This window comes from Benincasa hispida, chromosome 1 (assembly GCF_027475165.1).
Source record: "Benincasa hispida cultivar pf3 chromosome 1, pf3_genome.v1.1, whole genome shotgun sequence".
Taxonomy (NCBI): Eukaryota; Viridiplantae; Streptophyta; class Magnoliopsida; order Cucurbitales; family Cucurbitaceae; genus Benincasa; species Benincasa hispida.
This window is the reverse complement of record NC_143478.1, coordinates 4,393,103-4,419,784: the sequence shown is the minus strand read 5'-3', so window position 1 is coordinate 4,419,784 and position 26,682 is coordinate 4,393,103. Positions and strand designations below refer to the sequence as shown.

The window sequence follows — 26,682 nt, the reverse complement described above, 5'->3', positions numbered from 1 at the left end:
ACGGGACAAAGTATTGTTTATTATATAATATCTTCTGTGAAAAATTAAATTAATATTCAACTTTTGGAAAGAGGCTTTTAGCCTAAAATATATCGATAATAATTTGAAATTTAAAAAATTTATTAAATTAGTGTTTCACTTTTTCAAGAGTTCTGCCCGAATTCACTATAATTTAACAGCATGTGATGCTTCCATTTGAGGGGAAAACAATAATATAGTTTTCACATGCATTACTAATCTCTTTTCTTCATAAGACAAGGGTATTTGAATATAGCCAATTAAGAGGTTTAGGATCCTTGAAACCTTTCAGCAAAAGAGCTTTTCAATTTGATCCCCACATGATGCTTCTTCTCGGAAAATATAGTGAGGGCAATGGATTTATAAATAAACAAAGCAATCTTCAAGAAATGATGTTCCATGGGCACTGTCAATTCTCCTTCATTGGTTACCAGCTTGTAAACTTCACTTTCCTTGATTGCTTTACGGCAGAAGAAGAAGAATTTCATGCATCTCAATAGCTTTACTCGACTTCACACACAAGCCTCGCCCACTGTAGGATCTGTTTAGTGAACTCAACTTAGTCTAACTAGTGTAGATGGATTGCCTGAGATATGTCCTCAACATCCTAATCAGTAAACTCAAATTTGCTTCATGGAACAAATTGTGAAAACTAAAATAACTCTTGATACACCATTGACGTTAACAATTATTTACAGCAGGCTATTAGAAACAAACCTGTGGAATGCTTGCAGTGCCACATCTATTAACCCATTGATCCAGAGTTCGTTGCCTCCATAACCAATGACGCACCGATGATAACTGGTCTACTAGTCTCAAGGCATTGGTCATGAATGTTTTCTTTCCCACTTACCTTCGCGTCTGCCACCATCCCGTTCCCTTCGTTCAATAACCTGTCTTGATTTGCTGCCTCTCGATCCATGCCTTTGACCAGACCCAAGCGGACCGGAATGTCCATCAAATATCGAAACTAATTCTGGATCACCAACACTTCCTGTATCACCTGAATCTTTACTTCCATCTACATTTTCTTCGTAACTGCTACCACATTCATCTGGACGCTCACGAGATTGTAGGATTGTAGGCAACTGTCCTGAGTACTGTCTCACCCCAGAAAGCACAATGGTCGGTACTCCGGTCATTGATGAACTAGTGGTAGTAGAAGTTTCGCTCTGTAAGCCACTGGCACTTGTTCTGGCATTCCCCTCATTGCTTGCTCTGCCATTGTCTCTTTCACGATATCTGTCCCGAGGTCGACTGCGAGAAAAAGGTTCACCGAGAACCAGAATTTTATTCACTCACCCTTTCATGGATCCAGGATATGTTTTATCTAGTGCGCCACAGGTAAAAAGCTAGGGCAAAGCAGTGGCTGTAGATACTATCATACTGCAACCTACCTACTATGGGAAGAGGATGAGAATTCGCGTCTTGATGGTCGTGGTCCAGACTCAGCCTGCTCCAGTTCACGCTGAAGTTCCCTCTGTAAGAAGATGCATAGTTACAAGAAATTGTTACCTTATCATTTTATACAGTAACAAACTTTATCACCTTATCAACGCTTCAGGAGGAAGATGATAAAAATGATCAACGAAAGGAAAAGGCTATTTGTATGAACTAAGTTTCGACGAGTACGAGAAACTTGAATACAGGGAGATTAGCAGAAATAGCACAATAAGAAAATTATGAAGTCATCTATATGAAAACAGAGCAATTAGTTGAAGTATGCTACATTGCCTAAATGGACGAACTCAACAAAAAGCCTCATATCTAGATTAATCAAAGAGGATGTGCAATGATAGGAACCCGAACATGAAATTGAGGAGAAAATGCAGTTGTAATAGTATTACTTGTTAGAATATCAAAGAGGATTACACAAGCACCCAACAAACTATTGATTTCATACATTAGCAAGAACCAAACCATACCTGCATTTGTCTCTCCTTCTCCATATCAAGATTATAACGCAGCTCCCTGGTTTTTGCACGCTCGAGCTCCAGCAAGCGCTGTCTTTCAATTTCCTTTTCCATTTCAACCGTTCTCTCCCTAAAGTAGCCAACTGTTAAGGGAAACTTTGTGATTGTTATAAGTTGTATTACATGATGATTTAGCCACGTATCAAACCTATCAAGTTCTTGCAAAAGTTCAGCTTCATGCAATGCAGCATCTTCTAGATATTTATGTCGTGCTTGTCTCATAAGATGTCTTTTCTGTCGACGAGCTGCTACTTCTTCTTGGAGTTTGGATTTCTCTCTGAAACATGAGAGCCAGAGGGTTTGAATTCCAGATGACATTATAATCATATGAAGAAAGTAACGAATAATGATAATAGGAAGATTTTATTTGATTACACACATGGAGTGAATGGAGTTTTTGATCTGCTGAAGACGTGAATCAGCTACTACAGAGGCTGAAAAGTTCCATTTTCAAACGATAATGTGCAGAATTAAGAACATAACAATGGTGATAACTTGAACAGATAATAAGAAAACCCAAAAGCCAATATGACATACAAGTGACTCCCAGAAAATTGTTAGAATCTTTGGATGAATCAGGTTGTCTGAGCTCCTTTTGAGCGATGTCGAGTTCCAGTTCAGCCTCCTCTAGTTCCTAGGCATAGTCAAACAAAGTAACTCCAAGAATGAGCTCTACATTAACAAAAAGGCAATGCGATAACTAATCTTACCATTGTTTCTTGATCTTTCTTTTGAGAGAACACATCAAAATATGACTGAACAGAAGTCATATTTGAAAGGACCTGATGACCAAAAAGCACAAGTAAGAGAAAAGGGAGAGGAAATCAAGAAAGCTGAAATGGGACAGGTCAAAGTTTAGTAGACGGCATGCACAAGGAAGTGGCGATACAAAAGAATAATAGAATATGACTAACGTTGAGCAAATCAGTTCTACTTGGTACAAAATTCATATAAAGAACCAAAATCCTTACAAGAAAAGACTGAATCCCTTTCTTATTCTGTCCAAGTTGATCGATGCAATTACATGAGAAAATAAGTTGTCAACAAATTACCTATCAATGCTTTACACTTACATAATATGTATACCTTCAAACAGGAGCTCAGGAAGTAATTATTCAGTTGAACGTGTTATGTGTAAACTAAAAGAGATGGTCCTTTCGAATAATGATTAAAACTATATAGAAGTTTGTAATATTCTATAATGAAAGCAAAACAACTACACTGTTTTTTTATCCAACGCCTCATGATAATTTTGTTAAGACAACCAGGAAGAAAAGGAGATAGTTCTTTTCCAGAAGGAAGCTCCTCTGCTAAGGTTAGAATGGCCCTAGAGAGAAGTATGTTAACCCAATCAAGAAGAAAAAAAGAGACGAAGGGTGAGAATAGGTCTCTCGGCCTCAAACCATGAGAAGAAATTATATTCTTGAGTCTCCCATATGGCATAAAAAAACCAGTCTAGTACGTGTGGTATGAGTAAATAGAATAAATTTTATACACAAAATACATATTGCCCTGCAAAAATTTCCTTCTAAACTCCGCTGAGACCATGCCGTAGATAACCAATTACTGCCAATAAGCAACGATTATCTTATGCAAATTTAATAAAAGGTGAATCAAATATAGATAAATGACAAGGTCTAAAAAGTTAAAACTTTGTACTTCTGACCTGCAGTATTGACTCCCGAATGCTTAGAAAATCCTCATTGATTGGCTTTGGAGAACTTGAAGAGAGCACTTCTTTTAGGACCTTCCACATGAGAAGGAAGAAAACCAATAAGAAAAGACAAATGAAACTGGGTGATCTTCCTATACTCAATAGTAAGAAAGATACTTTCATTCCACTCAAGTGAAATATCTTATAACTTGCAACAAAGACAACAAAATATACTATTCACTATTCTTCTCTCTTTAAAAACTTTGAATTCTGCAGACATTTGTAAATACAGCTATATTTAAGCAGAGGAAGATAATGGCAAAGCATGCGAGGGCTCCCAAGGGCAGAAAACAGTATGTTATATCTAAAGGGAACATTTAACTTTATAGTCATTGTACCTCTTTGGCTTCATCCCCTTCATTTCTCAATCGACATAAGATTTGACAGGCTTTCCTCTCCAAATCTCCAAGTCTTCCCTCTAAAAGATGAAATAAAGCGTCTTTAACATTTGCATAAAGTATTATACCAAATTACAAACATAATAAAGGTTATTACCAGTTTTTGATGACCCCAAAGCCTCAATATTTCTCCAAACAGTTTCAGGAATCAAAAAGACATCTTCAACCGGGGAATGGAGGCAAGCAGAGGAAATTAGAGCCAATGAAAGCTGTAGCAATGGGCCCTCAGATGCTGGATGTAAAACCTTTGTGCCGTGAATGCAGTCAGCAGATGATAGCAAGGATTGTAACTCATGTCGACTGGCATATGGGACATAGGCTATTAGAAGTGCCATAGCACGAGTTCTCAAATATAATGATGAGTCAGATGCTGCCAAAGAAGCTACTTGATCCCATGTATGTGATACCAGATGAGAGAGTATAGTCTCAGAAACAGATTCCTCCAAGCCAGTTGAAACGAAACTATTACGAATTTGAGAATATTGTTGTGCAGCAGTGCCATCAAACACATCTATGCCAACTAAATTACCCAACTGCTGAAGAGCTATGTATCGTTGCTCGGGCTCAGGGTGTCCCAGCATTGTGCAGAACATATCAACCAGAGAAGCTTCATCTCCATTGCCAGTGGAGATGCCTCTTCTGAGTAATGCCGACAACCATTTCTGGGTTTGCAGGCGCCAACTGAGCCTTGGTGCGTTGCAAGAAACACTTTTGAGTGCAGAACAAATAGTAGAAACAATGTTTTCCAAGTGTAAACTACAAGGCAAACCAAGCAGACAATCAATAACCACAGAAGCAGCTTCCCAACAACTTTCTTCCTCAAGCATTATGGCAATTTCAGCCAATCCCTTCAGACCGCCTCTCAAGTAGACAAGGAATTGGTTTCTTTGTTTAAATAGTATAGCTTGTTCACCCTCTTCCTTTTCAGTACTGCAAGCATTCTTAGCTATTGAAGATAGGCACTGCGAGTAAACCAAACACTCGGCCATTGTCACAGTCAAACTTTTAGCTAGTTGATGATGAAGATTCCAACAGTGCTCAATAGTGGGGAAAAGCTTGGAAATAAGGACCTCTAGATCTTTATGAAATTCTCCTATTTCCTCCACAGATAACTCTCTATTGTTTCCCTCATTCTTACTTTCTAACTTCTCGGAATTGCTATTAGATACCGGGTTCTTGTAAATATCACAGATAAACCCTAGATGTGATTTTGAACTCTCTTCAAGGAGTGCATTAGAGCTTGTATCCTCAAGGTCAGGTAAATCTATCGGAAGACCACCAACGGCTTTTAAAGTCTGAAGTAGCAAGTCTCTACAGCTTTCCATTACTTTTTGGAATGAACACAAGTAATCGTGGAAATATGAAGTTGGCTGTGATGAGGTAAAATCAACCCAAGAGGTTAAGGATTTCAATATTTCCCTCTTACGTTGAAAAGAGAAATCAGGAAAAAAGGATGCCAGTACAAAGATAGACAATGCTTTGTTATAAAATTTTTCAAGGGAATCATCCCTATTCACATTCTCCTTGATGTTATTGAGAAGTTCATTAAAGCACAAAGACTCAAAATTCGTACATGAACCATCATCCAATACTTGTTCTTCAATAGAAATCTTCTGCAAAGAATATGAAATAAGTGGCTTTAACAAAAGAACCACAGAGTTGAGAAATGGCACATCACAATATGCGGCTCCACAAAGGGAAACAAGCACTTGCACAAGACGAGGGATCTCAGGAATCATCGGTTCCATGTGTTCACTTACAATTGCTTCAAGAATATGCAGCACAATGCACTTTGCATTCTTTGAAACATAACCCTTAATGAAATGAGAGCTAGAATGAGAAGTTCCATCACTCTGGAAAAATGGCCAGGAACAGAGGTCAGAAAACCAACATAGTATATCAGGCAGGACATTGGAGGAAAGTGATCTCAGTTGCAATCCAACAGCCTCTAATATGACTTCTCCAAAAGCTACAAAGTGATTTCTCATATTAGGAAAGAATCTGCTAAGATCAGGGTAGATAACATGAAATGATTGACCACCATGCTGTTCAACTGTTCCAAGTTCTTTATTCTCCAAAGGAACACTCCTGCACTCTGTTTCTTCAATCTCAACTTTATCGTGCTTTTTATAAATATTATCTACTGCAGAAAGCTCATCAGAAAATATATGCAACAAACTTGTTAACTGTGGTAAATCTGATGCAAGAAAAAGACGGTCCATCGTATACTGTTTTGCATTACGGGATACTGCCATCCAACCAAGGAAACGAGCCAAAGGAGATTGGTTGATAGAAAATTTAGAAATTCTTTGCATCCAGGCAGAAGCTGGAATCAAATTACCAGAGCAAATACTGTTATTGGCACTTGATGTGAAGTCTGTCCGATAATTACCTCCACTACTTGCATGAACCAATTTCTGAAGAAGTATCCAATGTCGCTGTGTGCCATGAATTGTTCCAGGTTCCAACCGTAAATTTCCATCTTTGATTTGATAATACAAAGATGTTAGCAATCTATTTAAAAACTCTGCTGAAGCTAAAATGATATCAATAACATCTTCAGGGCAACAATGTAGTTTAGTGGCTGAATGCAACAGAAATAGAAGACTTTGCATAAGGATTTCATGCATTGAATTAGGCTTCCGCTGTAAAAGTCGAATGACAAAAGTACACAACAGAGCTTGATTTTGTCGTACTAGGGTCACAGCATCTGCAGATTGCACGTCATTGGAAGACAACCTAATCATTTTTTCATCTAACTCTTCACCATTATATGGATAAGACTCTGAATCAGACAAATTTAGATGGTATTTTCTATCCAATTCAGCAGCCTCCAGCAAAATTTGAAGAACAACCTTGTCTCTTTTTCTTTCAAGGTGAGCTATTGTTTCCAGGTCAGCTTTACTCTTGCCAGCAAGTCTAGTCAGCCCTGTAGTTGGACTATGTTTTGACATCGTGGTCTCACTACTTTTCAAACCTTTTAAGTAATTTGAATTGTATTTGCAAGACATCATAAAATAGGGGTTCACATAGCACTCTGCTGCCAAGAGTAATGCATCTATAGCTGCGTCATGACCCTCAGAGGTAAGCTCACTCTGTGAACTTAGATCCAGAGCTAAACGGCGAAATTCAGAAGCCTTCGCTTCACAGTCACGATAATTTACAAGTTGAAGATAATCTGCTTCTAAGTTGAAGTACTCAATATTAATTCCAAAATCCAATATCAGTTCTCCATGAAACCGGTAAGGATTGGTCCCTTGAACCATTTCTTTAGGCTCTATGTTCACATTTCCATGGCTAGAGATTGAGCTACCTTCATTTAAACAACTAGAATGGTTATCCAGACATTCGCACCGCAATTCTGGAGGGACAAAAAAAGGGATAGCATCTTCATGGACATCAGATTTTCCAGCCGTGTCATGATCATCTATCTTCCCATCACAATCATTTAGGGCATTTAATTTTGAAGAGTTTCCTAAATGACAACTGACAGAAAAATCAGGGTTGAGAGGCTTGAAAGCAGAGGACTTCCGAAGGTCAACTTCAGGAGGTAACTGCAAGTGAGGTTGCAGAACTGAAAGAAGCACGCTGCATAAAAAAGTTTACATTTAAATCCTATTTAATTCCATAAATTGGAAAGATTGGAAGTTAACTGAAAATATTGGATGACTATACAAATCCGAGCATTATTCAAGAACATCTAAACTACTTTCTTTATCGTTTTTTTAAAATGTGAACTTCCCCCTCAATTAGAAAACTTAACTGAACATATATATATATATATATATCTGCTAGGAAACAGAAGATTCAATTGGTGCAAATGCTTTATTTCAAAAACCCAATATTTCAGTTGAAACTTTTAGGTCAGATATTAAATTTAAAGATTGGCAACAATCTAAGACATTCAGATAAAATCAGGAGGTTAAGGGTAAAGCTAAAGGAACCCAACATTCCACAGAAGCACAAAGCGAGCATTTATTACCTGGGAGCAACTGACCCACGCCTCCATTCAAATTCTAGTGAAGGAAGAACAGATGGCTTTTGTACTGCCGAGCGGATGACATTGAGAGCAATCACACAACTGTTTTCCAGCTTTTGGGGGAAAACAGGAGAAAGATCTCCAAAAGCTATTGAGGTCTTTGACCCACATATGGCAGGATCAAGAAAAGGCTCTAGCATCTCCACAAGAAAGAGAATCCTGTGTTTTACTTCCTAAAAGAAGCATAGAAAAATATCTTCAGAAACCTTTTCAACCGTCAACAAAGAGGATCACAGCTCAAGTAAGATTCTGAATGTGTAAGTAATGCATAGATTCAGCTGAAAATAAATCAACAGTTTTAAAGATATCGTCCATCCAATAGCCAAGGTTATAACTTTAAAATTGTTGGATTATTTTTAAAATTATCTATAATAGACGTTTCTTTCATTTCTTAATTTGAAGTAGCACTGAACTTCAACGCCATAAAAGAATTTCAAGATAAAGTGACAAAAAGACTTCAGTCTATTTCTATTTGGGTGGAGAGCTGAGGGTAAGATTACTGCCAAACTTCATACCTTATAGTTTCCTAGTACATCGTCAAAGTAACCAGATAAAGCCAGCAGAATATATTTTAAAGCAGCACGAGCATGATCAAGGGAATGCCGTGCACTCTGAAACATGAGATATCGAACATAATAAGTTATAATGCATGGATATGGAGGCAATAAGTATTAAGAGGTAATGAAGTCATAAAATACAACATTAGCTCCATTAAACAAGCTACCAACCGACCAATGAACAATTAAAAGTTTGTTTATTGTTTGAACAAAATAAATACAACAGAAGCTTCTAATTGTATCCAAGAAATAATATATAGATTATACTTGTTAAACTCTTAGGTTTGAGAGAGAATCAAAATACTCTATTCATTCACCAAAGATATAAATATATACAAGTGTACAAATCATAGAAAAGGAAAATATAACAAGATATTTACAATAAATGAAAACCCTGACAATAGAACTATAACACTCCCCCTCAAGTTGGAGAATATATGTTAATCATGCCCAACTTGTTACATAGATAATCTATACGTGTTCTCCATTCAATGCCTTCGTGAAGATATCTCCTAATTGTTCTCCAGTCTTCACATATCCTGTAGATACTAATCTTTATTGAATTTTCTCATGTACAAAATGGCAATCAACTTCAATATGTTTAGCTCTTTCATGAAATACTGGATTAGACGCAATATAAAGTGTTGCTTGATTATCACACCACAACTTTGTCAGTGTGGTGATTTCAAATCCCAACTCAACAAGAAGTTGATATATCCAAATCAATTCACACACAGACTGTGTCATTGTTCTATATTCTGATTCCGCACCTGAACATGACACCACATTTTGTTTCTTATTCTTCCAAGAAATCAAATTACCACTAACAAAAACACAATACCCTGAAGTTGATCTTCTGTCTTCTTTAAATTCTACTCAATCGGCGTTTGAGAAATATTCAATGTTAGTATGACCATAATCTTTATATAATAAACCACGCCCGAGAGCAGCCTTCAGATAACACAGAATCTGTTCCAATGCAGCCTAATGATCAACTGTAGAGCATGACATGTATTGACTTACAATACTCAATAAATAAGCTATTTCGGGTCGAGTCACTGTAAGATAATTAGGTTTTCTCACTAACCTCCTATATCTTTTAGGATCTTTTAACAATTCTCCATCTTTTTCTAGTTGGAAGTTGGGCATCATTGGGATACTACATGGCTTAGCCCCTAACTTCCCTATTTCAGTCAATAAGTCAAGTACATATTTTCTCTATGATAATAGTATTCCTTTCTTGCTTCTTATTACCTCAATTCCTAAGAAGTATTTCAACATGTCCAAATCTTTTGTATGGAATTGACTATGAAGAAAGGTCTTTAAGGACTGGATACCTAAAGCATCATCACCAACAATCACAATATCATCCACATATACGACTAACAAGATGGCACCACCCTCAGATCTCTTAAAAGGGACCGAATGATCTGACGTGCTCTTCCGTATTCCAAAGCTTTCGATCACCTGACTAAATTTACCAAACCAAGCTCATGGACTCTACTTTAGTCCATACAAAGATTTACGAAGGCGACACACCGTTCCATTCTCCCCCTGAGCAACAAACCCTGGTGGGTGCTCCATATACACCTCTTCTTGAAGATCACCATGAAGAAATGCATTTTTAATATCAAGTTGATGTAAAGGCCAATGATTGATTGAAGCTAATGATATGAACAACCTCACAGAGGGCATGTGATTTATTAAGAAACAAGCAGTGGAAACAGCATCAGCCCAAAAGGATTTTGGAACATGCATCTGAAACATCAAAGCTCTGGCTATCTCAACGAGATGACGATTCTTTCGTTCTGCAACCCCATTTTGAGATGGAGTATCGACACAAGAAGATTGATGAAGAATGTCATGGGCATCTAAATAAGACTCGAGTACATGAGAGAAATATTCTTTAGTATTATCGCTCCGTAGGATTTTAAGAGCACCACTAAATTGAGTTCCAATTTCAGCATAGAAGTTACAAAAATGAGAACGTAACTCAGAACAATTTTTCATTAAATATAACCAAGTAACATGAGAATAGTCATCGATAAATGTAACAAAATACCTAAACCCTCTTTTGGACTCAACAGGACAGGGACCCCAAACATCAGAATGGACTAATTCAAAATGAGCACTAGCTCGTTTATTGACTCGAGGATACAAACTTAAACAATAAAATTTAACAAACTGACATGACTCACAATCTAAAGAGGACAAATGCTGAAGTTGTGGACGAAGACTCTTCAACACAGAGATAGACGGATGACCCAAACGACAATACTCTTCAAAGGGAGACGACACGCTAGAGCATGTGATGGTTGTAGGTGTTTATGGTTTAAACATGTAAAGACCTCCAAATTCATGCTCTTTACAATAGCCTACTTCATCGTAAGATCCTGAAATAAGCAATAACCAGGAAAAAAGGAGACACAACAATGAAGATCACAAGTGAGTTTACTGATCGAAATCAAATTAAACGAGAAATGTGGTAAATTTAAAACTGATGACAAAGAAATTGATTCAGTAAGATGGACGGTCCTTGATCCTAAAACAAGGGTGGAGGATCCATCAACTATAGTGACATTAGGTGAAGAGGTGTACAAAGGTTAGAGAATAAACTGGGGTTACTTGTCATATGGTCTGTAGCGCCAGAGTCAATGGCCCATTTTGATGTGGAGGAAATAAGGCATTTAAAGATGTTATCTATCTCTGCAATGGCCATAATGAGAGTAAAGATGATGTCCTCAATGACTCTTGATACTGTTGAAATTTAGCAAACTCCTCTGCAGAAATCATAATTGACTAGTCAAGATTATCAAGAGTAGAAGCGACATGTGCAAATGGCACCCTCTAACCCTTATTCATCAATCTTCTGCATTCACGTTTCGTATGGCCAGGTTTATGACAGTAATAGCAAACAACACCTCCCGAATTTGATCTTTGGTTATTGGGATGACCTTTGGAGCTATTTGATTCAACTCCCTTATTACCTCTATAATCATTTGTGCGCCCAATCAAAGCACTACTAGAATCAAATGACATAACTGCTTGTGGCTTCTCTGTACGAAGTATTCGGGTATAAGCTTCTTCCAACGATGAGATATTTGAGCTTGACAACACTTGATCTTTGGCCATCTCATATTTAGGTACAAGACCTTCTAAAAAACTCATGAAAAACAACTTTTCACGTTGAGCCATTAAAACTTTTGGATCCGTGCTAATTGGCATCAAGGCATTGAATTCCACACATGTATTTTTAACCTCCATAAAGTAGCTTGTAAAAGATTTTTCTCTTTGATTAGGTTGATATAGAGTCTTACAAACATCAAACACTCTATTAATATTCTCTTTCAAAAGTTCCTTGACTGATTCGCACTGATTTACTAGTTCAACGATTTCACGGTCAATAGAATTCTTGATTTGTGGAAGCATTCTTGAATCGTCCCGCCACCAAATTTTTTTATTAGCATCAATCGGTGGCTCTTCTGTGATGTGATCATCCATCTCTATGCTCCTAATAAAGTGGCGAACATTTGATCTCCATAAATAGTAATTGGATCCATTCAACTTGTGTTCAGTTACTTTTGACACCATAGGAACCACCTCATACATGACTACTGGTTTCTTATCAGCCATTACCTCAAAAATAAACACAGGACAGAAAAGAAGCAAACCCTAATTTACCAAAGAGATGTTTTTTTTTTTTCAAGGAACCACAAACAGTGAGTATATAGCCCAAACAAACACACCACCAAGGAAAGTCAACAAAGTCGAGGAAACCCATAGAAGACGAAGCGGAACCAGTGGCATACGCGCCGACGTGTGGAGCGACGGCAAGAAGGAAAAACGGCGCAAGCCTCACGTGCTAGTCAGATGGATGCCGAACTTTGGGTTCTGTAGATCAATTGTTGAGCTCCTCGACGGACTAGGCAGTATTGAAAAACTACCTCTTTTTTTTCCAACGGCGGCTAACGGCGGAAAACGAACCGAAGATAGCGGCTGTGAGTAAAAGTGTAAACTCACTCCTCTACAAAACCCTAGATGTAACACAAACGGGTTCTACATTCTCAAACCCTAAGGTTCACAAAACCCTAATTTTGTTTAGAGGGCTTTGATACCATGTAAAATTCTTAGGTTTGAGAGAGAATCAGAATACTCTTTTCATTCACCGAAGATATCAATATATACAAGTGTACAAAGCATAGAAAAAGAAAATATAACAAGATATTTACAATAATGGAAAACCCTAACAATAGAACTATAACAATACTATTATAGAGAGATGGTCATTGTAAGTTTATTGTAAAACATAAACAATTTCTACTTCCACTTCAATTTCCTTGTGCAAAGAGTAACCCCCTTTTTTTATTATTAACGAAACAACTATTTTCATTGAGAAAAAATGAAAGAATATAACGGAATACAAAAGAAACCAAGCCTACATAAACTCCACTAGAGAAAGGGTTTCCGACTATGCAATAATAGCTAGTTTCTTGTGTTTCAGGTTCTCTTGTATAACCTTCTATCAATGAAGTATCCATTAATAGGTTTTTTTTTCTTTTTTTCTTCTATTGCTATGTCTATTTCTACATCACAATGAATATAAAGAACACTAAAAATTAATTTGGGCTTAAATTAGTATTTTGTGACTCGCATAAATATCATAAAAGAATACAAGTTATGCACATTATTGATGAAATTCACCTGGATGACACCCAAAAGATCTTCTAGAAGCTCAATAACCAGATCAACCTATATCAAAATAAACCCAGTAGTAGAAAGTTACAAGAACGAGACATCAAGTGCATAGAAAAGAGACCAGGCATGACACTTCAAATGAAACTGGGAGATTTTGATTTCAGCAAAAAACCTACTTTTGCAATAACACGAGGCATCCAGGGCGCTAGTACAGAAGAACATAAGTCGATCAGTACACATCCAGCCTTGGCCTGTGAAAAAGAATAATGCTGATTAATTCTTATAACAATAACTTTTGTCCAAATAAAATTTTGTTCCTAGTCAGCATCTTCTTTTCGTCATTATTTTAATTTCTGAAAAATCAATGAGTAACTTTGCTGCTCTAAGGAAAAGGATCACTCGGGATAAAGATGCTAATCTTGCAATTTTGTAGAAACATAAAGACATTATCACTGAACGAACAAAGTTCGTTCAAGTAATGGAATAAAATGTGGGCAACTAACATGTGACTGAGAAAATGATGATAGGTAGCCAGCACAAGCATGTAGAAGAGGATGGTATAATGGTGATGACAATGTTGCCACAATCTGCAACCAAATACACCAAAATGTAAGAATAAGAAAAAATACATATAAAAATGGTGAAATGCTTACATATTACAATGACAGAGAAGGTGGAACATTTTTTAATTCAAAAGAACCTGAGAGAGAGCCTGTTGCACCACTGGCCGCTTCCATAAAGAAAAGATGTCATTGACCACATCAAAGGGACTGCTCAAAGGAGGACGAAGAACTAGAAAATTTTGTAAAATGAAATACAGATAAATTAAGCAGCATCAAAAAGAATTTGAGATATATTTGTTAAGCATAAAAATGCTAGTACTTGGTTAGAAATAGTTATTGGAGATGCTCTATAAATTTCTTGCTACATTTAACACCTCCTAGAAAGGTTGAATTTTTTTTTTTTTTTTTAAATGTCTCAATGGCATTTTAGTCTCAACCTGGAAGCAATGCCTGTACAAGAGGTAAAGCTAGCCACAAGTCAACAGACCTCTGAGCCAGTTTACTGCAAATAGTGGGCTGTGAACATTACACACAAAATGAAAGTTCATTAGTCAGATAAAATTAAAATATAGAAATCATAAATAATATACAATAAAAGACTTCAGTATTCCGATAGGCCTAGCCTCTTCAGGAGTCGGTCTGCAAGCCAACCTGAGACGCACAAGCAAAAAGAATATGCAAAATGCCTTCTTCCACTGCACCAACATCCAAGATGCTAAGATAGCTCAAATCCCATTTATCATCAGGCACTTCAAAATCTTCTCCAAACAATTTTGAGTAGTCGTTGATGGAGATAGGATCAGATGATCCAGGTTTTGAAAACTCATCGGAAACAGCTACATCATCAGCCAATGACGAAGCTTCTTGCACTGTAATGGGTTCAACAAGCTTCAACAGTATTCTAGAAGCCTGATAAAGCAAAGCAACTGGAAATTAGCATTCAGAACTTGAGCGTTAACAGTGAGAACATACTGAACTGGGAATAACTTACCACTCTGCATATAGCACCAAATGTAGAATCTTTGTAAGCCATCCTCAAAAGCGTGAAGATTGCATCTGGGCGAAATACTACACAGCTTGATGTAGATGGGACCACAGGTAATATACTGCGGGACTTCCGTGGCTACATTACAGCAGAAAGATGTTCTATGTCACTAACCATCTTCTTAGGAGGAAAGAAAATAATAGAATAGTTTTGACGTATGGCCACATTAATTACATAATATCCCAAGGTATAGAAACTACTTAACATGTTTATAAGGGCTAACCAAAAAATTGTTGGAAAGAAGAAGGGAGAAGGGAAAAGGAAAGGTAAGTGCATGAAGAAACCTCAAAATTCGAAGAAACGGTCAATGATGAAGACATCTGATAATTCTTAGAAACTTCGATTTCCGTTCCATTTCCAGTAGACTTCGATGCTGCTCTGCAGCATAAAACATATCAGCATAATATCAAGAGTAGATACTTAAGATAAAAGGAAACTTTGTGAATTTTCTCCCAATGAACCAAGAAACAGAAATGATGCATAAACCAGGATCTTAAAAGAGAATATGCTCTGTACAAAGTGATATAGAAGGTTGACAAGTAACATATGAGATATAACGAGCAAGATAGACTAACCTCTCATTCACAAGATGTAGTATTGGATAGAATGGACCAGCAAGCATTGCAAGAAAACGTAAGTTAAGATCAGGAGCATCTGAAAATCCCACAAGGTCTGTCTGCACAATGATCAACTTAGATGCTCCTCTATGGACAAAAAAAGTTGATATTTACAATAAAGAAGAAACCCACTGATTCATTTCAAATTTAAACATATTACCTCAAGTTGTGGAAGAAATGGAAATAACCTGACTGACATGTCTTGAAGCAACTACAGAGTGGACACGAAGTCATGCATAGCATTGAGGTACAAAATAAAGCAACTAAGAAATGATGGGAATATCAATACCTGAAGATGCATATCATCACCATCTTGTCTGTGTGATACAATATGTGGCAACAAGTGATTGACAACAGGTTGGAACTCTGGCTCCAAACCAGACACTGGAACACCAATCAGCTGCAAAACAATTAATAGTAAGAAAGGCTTAATGCCATAAAGCTTCTATAAAGGCCAAGTTGAATTTGCAAAAACTATCATCATTATCTATTACTATTATTGTTATTAACAGTTCATAAATTTGGCATTCATGCCAACCTAAGCATAGCTTAATTAATTAAGACATTATACCATTGTCCAAAAAGCAAAAGTTCAAGTCCCACCCACATATTGTTGTATGAAAAAAATGATCATTCATCACAAATTTCAAGATTGCAAGTGGAATAATACAATATTAATAGGTGTTTCCATTTAACAAAATATAACTAATTAATCAAACGACTAAACAAAAATATGTTAAAATGTCATGTTTCTCACTTTAAAAATAGGGAAAGAAAAGAAGACAGAGAAAAATCTTCTCCTCATGTTTTAGTCCTATTTTGGATATTGTCGTTACACTTAAACCTCAAATGTATATATCCTTTGTCTGCTCGATTGAATCAAAAAAGTGAATTGAGCTCTTGCTTATTAGATAACATGGGATTTTATCTCAAAATCAATTGATAATGAAAGAAATAACTCATCTATCTTATTAAAATTATGAGGTCCCTCAATTATTCCAATGTGGAATCCTCAACATGCCCCTTCAAGATGGTGCCTCTTTGGGTTCACCATTCTTGAATTGAATTCCAATTTTTATTTTTGGAATTAATGTCAGTTTGAGCTTCATGGACTCTGATACCATATTTAGATAACATGGGATTCCATCTCAAAACCAATTGGAAATGAAAGGAGTAACCCGTCTATCTTTGTCCTTCAATTTTTCCAATGTGGAATCCTCAACAACAGACTAATCTAAAAATTCATAGCTTGCACATTCTTTATCAAAATCATCCAAATTCTTACCGAGAAACTTACTTTTCATATAATTTTGAGAATCTTATTCTTGCCAACGGCAACATTTTGAGTTAACTTCAAAAAGCACATACACTCCTCCTGGATATTTTTCCTGTGTTAAGAGGCCCTTGAATTACCTTTACTATACACTGAAGAAATATAATATCTTTCTTTCACAAACTCTAGTATGATGAAGCCTCAAATTTCCCTATACCAAACCCACACTACTCGTTCAGTCGCAAGATAACTCCCACCCAAACAAATGAGAGCCCCCACCTCTGTGACGACCTCTCAAGTAGTGGTAAAAGGGAACCTCCATCAATAGCAGTGAGATAGAATTGATTAATTGTATAGCAATCATTAGTGGGAAATAGAGTTCTCAATAGATACCTGAACAAAAAACACAGCTATTGGATTTCCACGCAAACAAGATATTTTTACATAGCGACATGGAGTGTAGTTCATAGGATAGATCATGTCTCGCCGAGGTGCTTCACAACGTGAACGAACTTTTACAAATGTCTCTGGCTGGAAACAAATACAAATCATTGCAAGAAGAAAATCATGGCCCTATCTGTTATCCAAGAAGGGCATACTGAAACTTCCAAACTACATATGCCATTCAAGAAAAATTGTAGTGAATCACTTCCTCAATTCATATATTTGAAAGACCGATATGGATACAGAATTAATGTCTCAAATTTTAAAACCACATTAAGCAACTAACCAGAGGTAAAGATATTTATGTAAGTCAAGTAATCCATTAATTCTTTTTACACTGACCAATTTCATAAACTAAGTTATCTAGTAGGATTCAAAGTATGGTTTTAAACTCTTGCAGAATAACATTTTTTGTTTTGTTCTCCCACCAAAACAAATACGACAATTCAGATGGGATGGTCCATAACACTTTAACGTACAAAAGGTAAATGCCAATTATATGTATAAAGTGAGAACTATTTAGAACAGAAATTTCTCATTCAACAAACAAATTGAAATATTTGTAGAAAATGAATTTATGCTAGACAAAAAGACAACTCTGTTAAGTATATAATAAATCCTTAAAAGAATTTAACCGTGATAATTCATATAAAAAAACAAGATCGTATAACAAAATTGGGCAATTTTGTTTATTTTAAAAAATGCTATGTGTAAGCTGTAAAACTCAAAATCCAAAGAGAACAAAAACCTTGTATCGCAAACCAGCAGCAATTTCCCATTCGAGGACGGATTTATTGTAGATGCGAATATGTGATAGTAGACAAGGTTCCTGGTTTAAAAAATACAAAACAAGGTGGACAGGTAAATATAAGGGAAAGAACACATGAAATAATGGACGGAGAGATGAGATATAAATAAGAAAGTAATTAGAGTACATCTCTTTTATACCAAAAAAAAGGGCTAAATCAAATATATATATATATATATATATATAAACAAACAAATGCGTTTCCTATGTTTTCTTATGCAATGAGATACAGAGTTTATAGGTAAGGGCCAAGGCACAACAAAAAAAAATACATCATAGGGGGTTGAGGGTAGAGGGCACCCCAACCCAAAACGATCCATTACAAGAAAGCCATCCAAACTGGGTTAATTCTTTAAAGAAAAAAATTACAAATAAACACCATGCTTAAAAAAGAATATGGGCACGCCAACAAGAGGCCCTATAGAGAACATAAAAGCAGTTCTTATTGGAAAATCAAGGGTACAAATCCTGAGGAAGTGACATTAGTGAGACTTCCAAATAACCTCTGGAATCTCCTAAAAGCATTGATGTTAGACTTAACTCTTTTGAGAAGCTCTCCAGTATTGAGTGGCAACAAACGAGGTTTTGCTCAAGAAAATGTTCTTTTTTTTTATAACCCGCCTAATCTACAACATTTGGCGAACCTCATAGGATATTAAATCCTAGGTAGGTGGTCACTATTGATTGAACTCAATCTCTCTAAGTCCTTTATTAAACTCATGGCCTTATTGACTACTACACCAACCCATGATGGCTGCTCAAGAATATGCTTTTATGATGACTGGGTCAGGAATTTTAGTACTACTAATAAACTGGCTTTAAATATTGTATGATATTTTACAGCAAGACTGGTATCTACTACAATTCCTTCTAAGATTAAAAATGTGAAAATTGCCTGATGGGAGTGATGGGGCGAATTTATTGTTGAGTTCAAAAAGTGGTACACTAGAATCCAAAGAAGTATTGCAGAGAATAGGATTGGGATAATTTAGTAAATTCAAATTAATCTTTATGGTGCAATTTGAATTGGGATAATTTGGTAAATTCAAATTATTCTTGGTTAATCCTTAATTGATTACATTTTAGTTACCCAATTAGTTTTTAGTTTCCTTTTAGTTATCCATTTAGGATTCTTTTAATTCTCTATAAATAGAGAGTCTCCCCTTGAATTAGACAACTTTTCATTAATAATAAAGACTTTGATGGAGAGAATTCTCCTTCAATTTCGCATTAGAGCAACCGCCTGGGCCAATGTTGACTGCCACCGGTGGAAGATCAGGAAACTCTTGTTGACATCGATTGGGAAATTGGAGGGAGCTTCATGAGTTGTGTGCTCGTTGCCGAACAGCACACATCTAATTAGGAGAAACCCTTGAAACTTCAAGAAAGAAAGAAAAAACTGAAGATTTATCAAGATTTTGCAAGAATTGACTATTGACGACCAAAGAAGATGTCCAAAAAAAATACAGCAACTGGTATAGGCAAGAAAATCAAATTTACTTCCAAAAACAGTGCTGGAATTCTGGCTCAAGTGATTCTGAAGAAGAATCCCAACATACTGATTTTGTCCATGTCCAAATTTCTCAAGGAACCTATCATTATCCACGTTGGAAATTTGATTCTAGTGATTCTAGTGACTCCGATGACCTTTTTAAGACAGTTTGGGATAGGATAAGATGGTGAAAATATTGACAAAGGGCCCAACAATCCAATCAAATCCATTTTTCAAGAAACTAACCAGCAAGACTTCAAGAACCTCAAGGAATTCAAGATCTTCCAGCAAGAAACCAACATTTTGATCAGCAAAACCAGCCAAGAATTAGTGCTCTTGGAAGTCAATTGGCAAGACTTCAAGAACCTTAAGGAATTCAATATCCTCTAGTAAGAAACCAACATTTTAACCAGCCCATCAGAACTAAAGAAAACCAGCACTTGGGAAGAGATTTTGGAGATCAGTTACCCGGATATATGATGGAACATTCAGAATCTTTGGATAAAGCCTTTGTTGAGCATCATGAAAACTTGAATATGGTTCGAAGAAGAAGATATTAGGATGAAAGAACACCCATAAACCATTCCACCACAAATTTGGAGGTCGAAATATTTTCAAGAAAACAGAAATATTCACATAACAACATCTATCGGGAGGACTTTTGAAAGGGAATTGATGGAATTTGGGTTCTTTTGGGGAAAATTCAAGAAAGGCATAATTATAATCTTCAAGATTTTTCAAGAAACCATCAAGAATTACATTTACTCACTCAAGAAGATCAAGAATACAACCAAAAGAACTATGAAGTTTCGCAAGAAACAAACAAACAGAGAACCAATGCGATGTTGGAGATGAGTCGCACAAAATGAAAAGTGAAAATTAAAATCGCTTGAGGAAGACAAGTCGAATAAAGAAGTAGAATGTGCGAGGAAGAGCTTGCATTGAAAGAAGAAAAAAATTGATGAAATCGAGGAAGGCTACACAGAAGACACACTTGAGGATCCTAAACACAAGGGTTTTTTTTTTTTTTTTAACAAGAGACAACTTTTCATTGACAAAATGAAAAGAGACTAATGCTCAATAGATAGAAAACTCCACAAAGGAGAGAGAAAAGTGAATAATAGACAAAACATCAAGTAAAATGTAATTGGAATAATTCCATAACTAAAAATCACATCAACAATGAACAAAATTCAAACTAATAAGGGAATGGAAAGGCTGGCCAGTTGAGATTGATGTCCCGAGAAGAGTAGCTAGCAAAGGATGTAGTAAGAGAGCACCAAAGAGAGGCATAGGCGAACTACGGCAAGGACGCCTAAGCTAGAACAATACTTTTCTTCAAAAATTCTCAGATTCTGATCCAATAAAGAGTGAATAGTGCAGTCTGTTATAATACGTATTTACATATTTATGTATAGTCGTCCTTTACTGTAATTGCACATACCTAATCTAGGGTTTCTTCATTCCCTATATATATGTAACTTTATTATGAATAATAGAAGTGTGAGAATATATTCCAAACATAATGAGAACATGGTATCAAAGCCTCTCTAGAGTTTAGAATATTCGTTTGACGGCTACGCTCCAATAAGATTAGGGTTTGAGTTTAGGTCATTTAGTTCGAGTGGCCATTTGTCTACACCACCCACCTCAGGAGGAGTGCCATTGTCATTTGCCCCTGTCTGTCTTCGCCATTCGCAAGAAAATGTTGCACGTGAGCTTCACGCGCCACCGGAAATTTTCTACACAATCGCCACGCGCCGACGCGTGGGAGCGCGTGGAAGCTTTGTCGTGTTAGGTGGGTTTGTCTCGCCTGTTTTCCGCTTGATCTGTTTGTTTAATTCCATCAAAATCCATTTGAATGTGAAAATATTTGAAGAATACACCTTTGTTTCTAGGGTTTGTGGCTATTTTGATTAGTTTGTGTGATTTTACCCTAGTTTTAATTTTGTTTCTTGGTTCTCATTCCATTTGTAATATCTACGGTTTGTGTGTGAATTCGTTATGGATGAGATGAAGAATTTGGTGGTATCTAATGTGATTCCTCTCGCCTCGAAGATCACAGAACACAAGTTAAATGGATCTAGTTACTATGATTGGCGTCGGACGATTCTGTTTTATTTATGAAGTACTGATATGGATGATCATATGACTGAGGATCCACCTAAAGATGATAAGATCAAGAAGGATTGGCTTCATGATGATGCTCGACTTTATCTTCATATCAAAAATTCCATTGAGAGTGAAGTAATTGCTTTGGTCGATCAGTGTAATTCTGTGAATGAACTCTTAGAATTTTTAGAATTTCTATACTCGGGTAAAGAGCAAGTCCATAAAATGTTTGAAGTTTGTATGCAGTTCTTTCGTGCCAAACATAAAGTAAAATTTGTTACCAATGACTTTATGAGACTTAAGAGGATAGTTGTCGAGTTTGCTTCGTTATCATCTTTCAGCCTAGATGTTAAAGTTCAACAAGCTCAGCGAGAAAAGATGACTGTTATGATCTTTCTGAATGGACTTTTACCTGAATTTGAAATAGCCAAAACACAAATTATTTCCGACTCTAAAATCCCATCATTAGAAGATGCTTTCGGTCGTGTTCTTCGTATTAAGAGTTCTCAATCCAGTTTGTCTATTCCTCAACCCAGCAGCGCTCTTATTAGCAAGAATAACAACTCCAGAGTTCCTCGAGGGATGGACAACACTTTTCGAGGAGGTCACTTGAACAGACACTAAGGGAGCCAAATTGATGGAACATGATTCTTCAATGTTGTCATCATTTAAGAGAGAGGAATTATAATTTTCAAGGGTTAGCTTCTGAAATGATTTCCTTCTAGAGTAATATTTTGATTAGGTTGCAAAAAAACGCTCATTTAACTCTTTCGCACTTAATTATTCTGAGGAACCAAACAATGGAGAAGAATCCCGAAGAGTTAAATCCGATGTGCGCCCTTTCTTGTTGAGAAGCTGAGGAGTTGCTTGGGAAGGAGAACTTCTCTCATTTAAAGCCAAAGAAATTGGTTGGGACAACTCCTTGGAAATAGGAACTTCAAGTAAAGCTTTTGGACTCTTCACATTCTTTTTGTCCATGAGAGATGCATTCAATCTTCTCATTTAAAGTGAAAATTTTGGTTGGGACAACTCATTCTCGGTAGTAGGGACTTCAATTAAAGCTTCTTGACTCTTCACATTCCTTTTGTCCATGAGAGGTGCAAAATTTAATCTTTTCTCATTTAAAGCCAAAGGAATTGGTTGGGACAACTCCTCGTCAATAGGAGCTTCAATTAAAGCTTCTTGACTTTTGACATCCTTTTTATCCTAATCGCAACCGGTTTCATTTAAACACGACTTTTGAGAAGTTAAAGGGACATTTTTTACTAGATCCAGCCCGGCAAAACTTGGATTCTAAGAAGTTGAATAGTCACCAATCTCAGGATTGTAGGGAAATCCTTCATCTTCCATGACCTGCTAGATTCTAAGCAAATCAAAGGAATTTGATAAGTCCTTGATGGAAAGACCATAGCTTGTTTTATGAGGAAGAATCAAAGGAGATGTTGCTTCCACTTGAAGGATAAAATCACCATGAATATTATCTTTGAAATTAAGAAAAGCAGGTAGAAAACCACATAAATTCTCTCTAACCTTAATTCGGGCAGCTGAACAGTCAAGCAAATTGAGTATGGGAGCTGAAATACTGATTATACCTCCCATATGATATCCTAAAGCTTCAAAATTCTCTAATTTCCAGTAGTTAAGAGGTAAATTTTGGAATCGAGTGAGTTTTTTTAGACTAATTCTCGATTTTTCAATGAAGATCTCCAATCATTTCCCAAGCGCCTCTGAAGTTCCAATCTGTTCATCTACTAGAAAAACCCAAAAGCACTTTATCTGCCGATAGTGGATTCAAGGCAACCTTTGCTTGAAAATAAAATTTTAAAGCTGAGTGAATTTCGACCATGTATTATAAGCACAAAGGCATGAGACCACTTTGAGTTCGTTGAAATTCACAGCCACCACCTCTTTTTCCTTTCTAACCCAATAGGAACTCGAATTAGAAGAGAAATGACCTAAGGGAGGCAAATGAACCACCTCTGCATAGCTTCTTCTTGAATTGGATTGCTTCTTTTGTTTGTCAACAAATGTGTTAGTGGCTATTGCTTGACATGGAGCTAAAGAGGTATCACATTGATTCAACTTCAAAAAATCCTTCATACTTTCCTTCAATAATCCCCATAAACTAAGCCAGCCAGCTTAAGGTGAGCAGCTGGAATTTGAATAACCTTCCATCCACCTGTGGGAGGCCAAAGTATGCATTCCACCATCCAAACATTCGAAAGGCGACGTTTGAATAAGCCACAAGTTCCATTGTCATCCTTGAACTTTTGAAAGAACGGAAACTAAATAGGCAAGTGCAGAAGATCAACAAAGGAGCTTTCAAACCAACTAAGATGTCTAGGAGTAAGGGGTAAGACCAGACGGTTTTGCATAACTTCTATGAAGAAAGTCGAGCATTCATTCCAAACACAAAAGAACTTGTCTTCAATCTTACAACTATGAACTTCCATGGTAAGGGAGATAGAGGTTGAAGAGGATCTTTGGGAATAAAAGGTTGTAGAAGGCAGGGGAAGACTGAAGAAGATCGTCAGAGGTCGGCACCAAGGAAGGCTGAAATGCTAAAGATGGCCCGGGAGAGAGAGAAGAGAGGAGAGAGCATTTGGAAGGTCAAGGTACATCGTGCATAATTGCCACTTTCCAAACACAAGGTTCATAAACCTATAAAAGGTGTTGTTAGGCTGGAAATTGAGCAGCACCATATTTGTCATGTTGACAAGGAAAATATGTCAAAGAGTGGTAGTGTGATCAGTGACTCTGTTGATATGATGGATAGTTTGGTTGATTCCACAGTTAAGAAGCTCCCTAATAATGGTTTTGATAACTATCATCTTAGTGACAGCTCAAAGATAAAATTTTCTATCTGAAAGGATATTTCTGAAAATGGATCGATTTCTCATGAAAATACCAATACAAACGCAAATGATTTCCATGCATTTGATGATTTCCAATTTCAAGCCCACTCCTTTTTAATAAAATCTAAAATCCATTCCATACCCAAATTTATTGAAATACATAAAATCCATCTGCAAATAGCTTTTCTTCAATAAAGACTTTGATTAACAATAAAGAATTTGATTGGATTCTTGGAGAGAATTCTCCTTTTATCTCTTTAGGCTACATCATTCCAAGCCATGATGGTGAGTGAAGTTTGAAACATCCCTCTAAACTTATAGAGGATGAAAATCATTAAAGCCACAGGAGAAGTCTTTGGAGGTTTAATCAAATGCTCCCATAGATGCTTATTTACTCCATTGGATGGACTCTATTATCAAGGTCAAGGAGAACTACCATGAACTCGTCCACACAAAGGTTGAGGTCAAAAAGAGTGGGGGTGAGAGTCTCATCTCTTCTTTGAAGTCACTACTCCAAAGCACAAGCAAAAATCCTTTGGTCTGTCCAACACAGTCATGACCTTCCTTTAATATTTGTTTTATAGCATCTTCATAAATGTTCGAGGACAACTTATTCACACCTCTACTAATCTCATAAAACAACGAACCGTACAACATTTAGGTAGAATTTAAATTACCACAGTGTTTGAACTAAAGAATGTTTCAAGATTCCACTGTAAATGATTTCTGGGATTTTTTCAATTCTTCTTCTTCTTCTTGTACATTGCCCATCATGGAAACCTATCTGTAATATAATACTAACAAACCCCAACCCAAATCATAATTTTATTCGAAACTGAACTGCCTTAATACTCAAAAAAGAAAACAACATAATATCACATAATGTTCGCTTTACCGCAAGGACGAAGTTGGATAGTTCGTTCTGATTGAATTTCTCAAGTATCAATACAATAATTCTGTCAATTAAGCGAGAGGGGGGGGAAGGATTACGTACATCTAACTCGAGAAGAATCCACTCTTTGGTGTTGGTGGCAGTAGACCAATGAGTGCGAAGATCGGAATCAAGAACATTAGCGGCCTTCTGAGACGGCGATTCTCTGGAAACTCCTTTCACTTTGTAGTCCAGCGGCTTCACCCTGGGCTCCAATTCAATCTCCATTTTTGCTCTGTGAGTTGCTTTCTCTGAATAACACGGGGATGAAATCGGAAAATAAGCGGGAGAAAGACAAGAGAAGGAGAGAACAGAGATACTTTTGCTGCTGAAGAACCCGGGACTTGAAGAAGAAGAAGAAGAAGGAGCAATGGAAAAACGAGCTAATAAAACAACTGTGGGTAACAAAGTGAAAATAGAGTTTTAGTTGAAACTTGGGTGTGGAACTGCTTCTGATCCATCATCGTACATCTAATTAAATAGTTTGTGAATTTTTTTTAATCGAATTTTATTGTATTCCTCCAAACGGCGTCGTATTTACTTATGCTAATGACGGGCTTCTGCTTACTATTAAGCCCACTTTTTTGACAATTGTGGTGATGGGAGGGAGCCTTCGACTTCAAAGGAAAATGCTGAGTTGAACTCACTTTTTAATATGCATTTTAGTAAAGATAAAAATGAGCAAATTAAGGATTATATTTAAAAAGACAATGAGAGAAAGTTTGAATCATAATACCTATTAGTCACTGAGACATTTTTATCTAATATCTATTAAACCATCTTAGGAATTGAAAACGCAACCACCATTTTTCATCTTTGAAAAAACAACCAATATTGGTCATATGTATTTGTAGCCTCCAAATCCAATTTCTTCATTTTTTTTTAGCGCAACCTCTATCATCCTATAAATTAAAAGTTGTCAAAACTTTTAAGCTAGTGCCCAAGAGGCCTATAGATTTTGAAAATATCTAATATATCACTAAATTTTTTATCATGTTAAATAGTGGTTGACATATTTTAATTTAGCTTCTTCAATTTTAAAAGGGATTTTTACATAAGAAGTCATCTTTTGCTATATATTTTTATAAATGTTTTTAAATCTGATTTTTTTTAAGAATGTTTTTAGTGTTATTTTTGGATAGTTTTAC

General features: G+C 36.4%; 1 protein-coding gene across 12 annotated transcripts; it reads right to left on the bottom strand.

Annotated features, from left to right (window-relative positions):
- Positions 1-99: 99 nt before the first annotated feature.
- Positions 100-25,984, bottom strand: LOC120074139 (uncharacterized). Of its 12 annotated transcripts, none has more exons than XR_005480911.2 (27): positions 25,598-25,984; positions 18,085-18,165; positions 17,286-17,423; positions 15,909-16,019; positions 15,780-15,830; positions 15,578-15,678; positions 15,287-15,380; positions 14,949-15,080; positions 14,609-14,866; positions 14,395-14,473; positions 14,095-14,186; positions 13,898-13,981; positions 13,571-13,645; positions 13,401-13,448; positions 8,658-8,753; positions 8,086-8,315; positions 4,201-7,691; positions 4,044-4,123; positions 3,658-3,738; positions 2,702-2,773; positions 2,529-2,625; positions 2,371-2,425; positions 2,140-2,268; positions 1,944-2,061; positions 1,416-1,498; positions 736-1,275; positions 100-559 (listed from the first exon to the last, which is right to left on the bottom strand). XR_005480911.2 is itself a non-coding variant. In XM_090308659.1 (27 exons), exons 5-27 carry the CDS (start codon positions 15,918-15,920, stop codon positions 846-848), a joined length of 5,988 nt encoding a protein of 1,995 aa, XP_090164785.1. In that variant the 5' UTR covers positions 15,921-16,019; positions 16,917-17,007; positions 17,286-17,423; positions 18,085-18,165; positions 25,598-25,937; the 3' UTR covers positions 100-845. The 12 variants fall into 12 exon arrangements, 9 of the variants coding, with proteins under 9 accessions (XP_090164785.1, XP_090164793.1, XP_038883123.1 ...); XR_016525506.1 differs by having other exon boundaries at positions 15,287-15,375; positions 25,598-25,974; XM_090308659.1 differs by adding an exon at positions 16,917-17,007 and having other exon boundaries at positions 100-1,275; positions 25,598-25,937.
- Between the last annotated feature and the right edge of the window lie 698 nt (positions 25,985-26,682).

Excerpts from the sequence above, each read along its gene's own strand:
- LOC120074139 (XM_039027159.2), bottom strand. The coding sequence starts at position 25,762 with ATGGAGATTGAATTGGAGCCCAGGGTGAAGCCGCTGGACTACAAAGTG. Across the intron at positions 18,166-25,597 it reads GGATTCTTCTCGAGTTAGAT|GAACCTTGTCTACTATCACA; the intron begins GTACGTAATCCT and ends TTTTTAAACCAG. Across the intron at positions 3,739-4,043 it reads AAGGGGATGAAGCCAAAGAG|GTCCTAAAAGAAGTGCTCTC; the intron begins GTACAATGACTA and ends CTCATGTGGAAG.